Here is a 3,859-nt window from a genome sequence, read left to right on the forward strand (position 1 = left end):
CTAGGGTGTCTGCTAAAAAAAACATATATAATGTTTGGGGGTTCTGCGTAATTTTCTAGCAAAAAAAATATGATTTGTACATGTAGGAGAGAAGTGCCAGAATAGGCCTGGTATGGAGGTGGGTATAAGAGCCCTGTATGGAAGAGGTTAAACAAGTAAGCACACGGACGGGACATTACTATAATATAGTCTGATCTTTCATTTGTGCTATTGTGTCATAATTAAATCAAATATATTTCTCTGGTAATTACACCCCCAACATCACCTGTTTAATCTTTTTTTTTTTTTTCAATTTTTTTATTTATACAGTCCAGCAAAAGACAAAACCCACAGGGTCAACATAAGAAAAAGTATTATAAACAACTTGGTACCTGAAGACATACATAATTACATGTCACAACATTGTGCGTTCCCCCCTTTAAGAAGGGGGGGGGGGGTCTAAGAATGTCAAGCGGGTATATCTCCAGAGATCCTGGACCATTCTGGCTACAACCTTCACCTGATTTACATGCGTCAAAAATTCCACTATCCAAAAAACGGAGAGTGGTCATTTGCCTGGTTCTTGAGCAGAGATATTTTCCCCACGGGTTTCGTCTTTCCCCGTCACCTGTTTAATCTTTAGTTGCGGCACGACTTCAAAGAACTAAAGTAGCTTGAACACTAGAAGAGTGCCAGACTACACGCGTCCTTTTTGCCCCTTGACTCCTTTCTTACAAGCCATTACTCACACCTCCCAACTTTTTGAGATGGGAACAAGGGACACCTATCAGCAAAAGTATGCAGGCATAGGACACACCCCTTGTCACGCCCCCTTAAAGGAGAATGAACAGAAAATAAAAGATTGGTTCAACCCACAAGTGCTTTTTTTTTAATTTTTACCACTAGTATTTGTTTATATTGGCTTTTAGAATTTCCAAATGCAGCAATTTAGAAATCAGATGAAAGGTTTAACCACTTGCCGACCTCCTCATGTAGATATACGTCAGCAGAATGGCACGGACAGGCACATGTACGTACCTGTACGTCCTCTGCTTGACGTGGGTCCGATCGGGACCCCCCCCTGCTACATGCGGCAGTCGGTAAGCCTCGGGGAGCGATCCGGGACGACGGCACGGCTATTCGTTTCTAGCCGCCCCGTCGCGATTTCTCCCCGGAGCTGAAGAACGGCTTCCCCGTGCTTCACTATGGCGGCGCATCGATCGAGTGATCCCTTATATAAGGGAGACTCGATCGATCACGTCAGTCCTACAGCCACACCCCCCTACAGTTGTAAACACACACTAAGTGAACACTAAATGTTACAGCGCCCTCTGTGGTTAACTCCCAAACTGCAACTGTCATTTTCACAATAAAGAATGCAATTTAAATGCATTTTTTGCTGTGAAAATTACAATGGTCCCAAAAATGTGTCAAAATTGTCCGAAGTGTCCGCCATAATGTCGCAGTCACGAAAAAAAACGCTGATCGCCGCCATTAGTAGTAAAAAAAATAAAAATGCAATAAAACTATCCCCTATTTTGTAAACACTATAAATTTTGCGCAAACCAACCGATAAACGATTATTGCGATTTTTTTTTACCAAAAATAGGTAGAAGAATACGTATCGGCCTAAACTGAGGGAAAAAAAAAATTTGTATATATGTTTTTGGGGATATTTATTATAGTAAAAAGTAAAAAATATTGCATTTTTTTCAAAATTGTCGCTCTATTTTTGTTTATAGCGCAAAAAATAAAAACCGCACAGGTGATCAAATACCACCAAAAGAAAGTTCTATTTGTGGGGAAAAAAGGACGCCAATTTTGTTTGGGAGCCACGTCGCACGACCGCGCAATTGTCTGTTAAAGCGACGCAGTCCCGAACTGTAAAAACCCCTTGGGTCTTTAGGCAGCATATTGGTCCGGTCCTTAAGTGGTTAGTGCTGGGAAACACTTTTTGATAGATAAAAAGTGCATTTTATATACATCTCTATAGATCAGACCAAAATGAGGGACAAATGAGGGATATTGCTCGGAATGAGGAACAGCTGGGAGCTATGCATTACTTGGTTTTCCCATGCAGTGGGGCTGTGCATGCACAGTATGTTTCAACGGCTAATTTTGTCTAGGGGTGAGGAACAAGCTTATACTCTCAATCCTTCTATCCACCTAAAAATAAGGTTCCCCCATTCAAGTGGCGAGTTGTTCTTGGTCTTTGGAGCCTGGTCTGTGCTCCATGATGTTAGAAACAGTCCACAACTGAAGACTGCCGAACCGATCGTGTGCTGGGAGGATCTCAGTATTAGGTAAGTAGGTCTCCGTTATCCTCTCCCCTAAACAAAAAAAAAAGAGCAAATTACATGTGCAGGGTGGTCACAGCCCCACTGCATAGGAAACATTTTTATGTAAATGTTTTAAGCTACATAATGAGCTTTCTACTTACCGTATAAGCCGACCCGAAAATAAGCCGAGGCACCCAATTTTACCACAAAAAAAAAAAAATGGGAAAACGTATTGACTCGAGTATAAGCCTCGGGCAGTGATGGCGAACCTTGGCACCCCAGATGTTTTGGAACTACATTTCCCATGATGCTCAGCTACATTGCAGAGTGCTTGATCATCATGGGAAATGCAGTTCCAAAACATCTGGGGTGCCAAGGTTCTCCATCACTGGCCTAGGGTGTCCATCTGCATGCCTCACTGTGTCCATGACTAGGACTTCCGTTTAACATGGAAGTATATAGAAGGGGTGCCCGGCTTTGAAAAAACGGTGCTCCCCGGCCGTAGGTGCCCCCAGGCAGTAAACTTTGCACACCTGTAGAGGAGAAAACTGGGGCTATAAGTGTGCCAAGTTTCGGGTCCAGGAGACCTACGGCCGGCCGGTACCGGGTCACAAATTTACCGTAGAAATGACCGTTTAACATGGAAGTCTATGGAAGGGGTGCCGACTTTGGAAAAAAAAAATCGTTGCTCCCGGCCGTAGGTCCACCGGACAACAAACTTTGCACACTTGTAGAGGAAGAGGCTATATGTGTGCCAAGTTTGGGGTCCAGGGGACCTACGACCAGCCGGTACCGGGTCCCCAAAGTCCGGGAGATCAGACGCAAAAAGGTGACTCGAGTATAGGCTGAGGGGGGCATTTTCAGCCCCCCCAAAAAAAAAAAATGTGCTGAAAAACTTGGCTTATACTCGAGTATATATGGTAGTTTTATCTTTTTTTTATAAGTCAACTTAGGCCCCCTTCACATGTGCGGACCGTATGTCCGCATTTTCATCCATCCGTTTGCGGGTGTCAGCGAATGAACATCTGCTGACACCCCTAATCACCTGCCTCCGCAAAGCTCCGATTTTGCGGACGGTCCGTGTTCATCCGATCCCCCCATAGGGGAGAGCTGAGAAAAGACAGGGTGGTCCCTGCACAGTGTGCGGAGACCGCCCTGTCAGCCGACGGCTCAGCGGGGATTTTACGGAGGATCCCCGCTGAGCTTACGGACACACGGAGGCGGATCTGCAGCACAGAAGGTTTTTCACCTTCACTGATCCAGCGTTCCCTCTGCTGCAGAACATCTTTTCTCCGTCTTTCTATTTGCATTAGAGAGCAGTTGATGTACTGATAAACCGCTATGTGGTTGTCTATAGATGCACATAGGCCGGATCAGGAGCATGGGTACCAAATTGGTAGATTGCCTGGTATGGGGGGGGGGGAGGGGAAGAGAGGGAGTAGACACGTCCAGTGGAGCTTGCAGCAGCCCGCAGCAGCCGAATAGCACCATGAAATTAGCGGTAAAGCGCAGCTAAAAACTGCGGCGCTTTACCGCCACCGCACTTCCCGCCCCAGTGTGAAAGGGGCCTTAGGCAATTCGAAGATTACGTTTTTAAGCTT

At 45.3% G+C, this 3,859-nt stretch overlaps 1 protein-coding gene across 1 annotated transcript in view; it reads right to left on the reverse strand.

Annotated features, from left to right (window-relative positions):
• Nucleotides 1–2,166: 2,166 nt before the first annotated feature.
• Nucleotides 2,167–3,859, reverse strand: part of LOC120928374 (putative gastrointestinal growth factor xP4) — a 14,146-nt gene continuing 12,453 nt past the window's right edge. The window contains exon 6 of the mRNA XM_040339472.1: nt 2,167–2,309. Coding sequence (XP_040195406.1) covers nt 2,167–2,309 — 143 coding nt within the window. The remainder of the gene's footprint in view (nt 2,310–3,859) is intronic.

The sequence above is a fragment of the Rana temporaria genome, chromosome 2, assembly GCF_905171775.1.
Source record: "Rana temporaria chromosome 2, aRanTem1.1, whole genome shotgun sequence".
In the NCBI taxonomy this organism is placed as follows: Eukaryota; Metazoa; Chordata; class Amphibia; order Anura; family Ranidae; genus Rana; species Rana temporaria.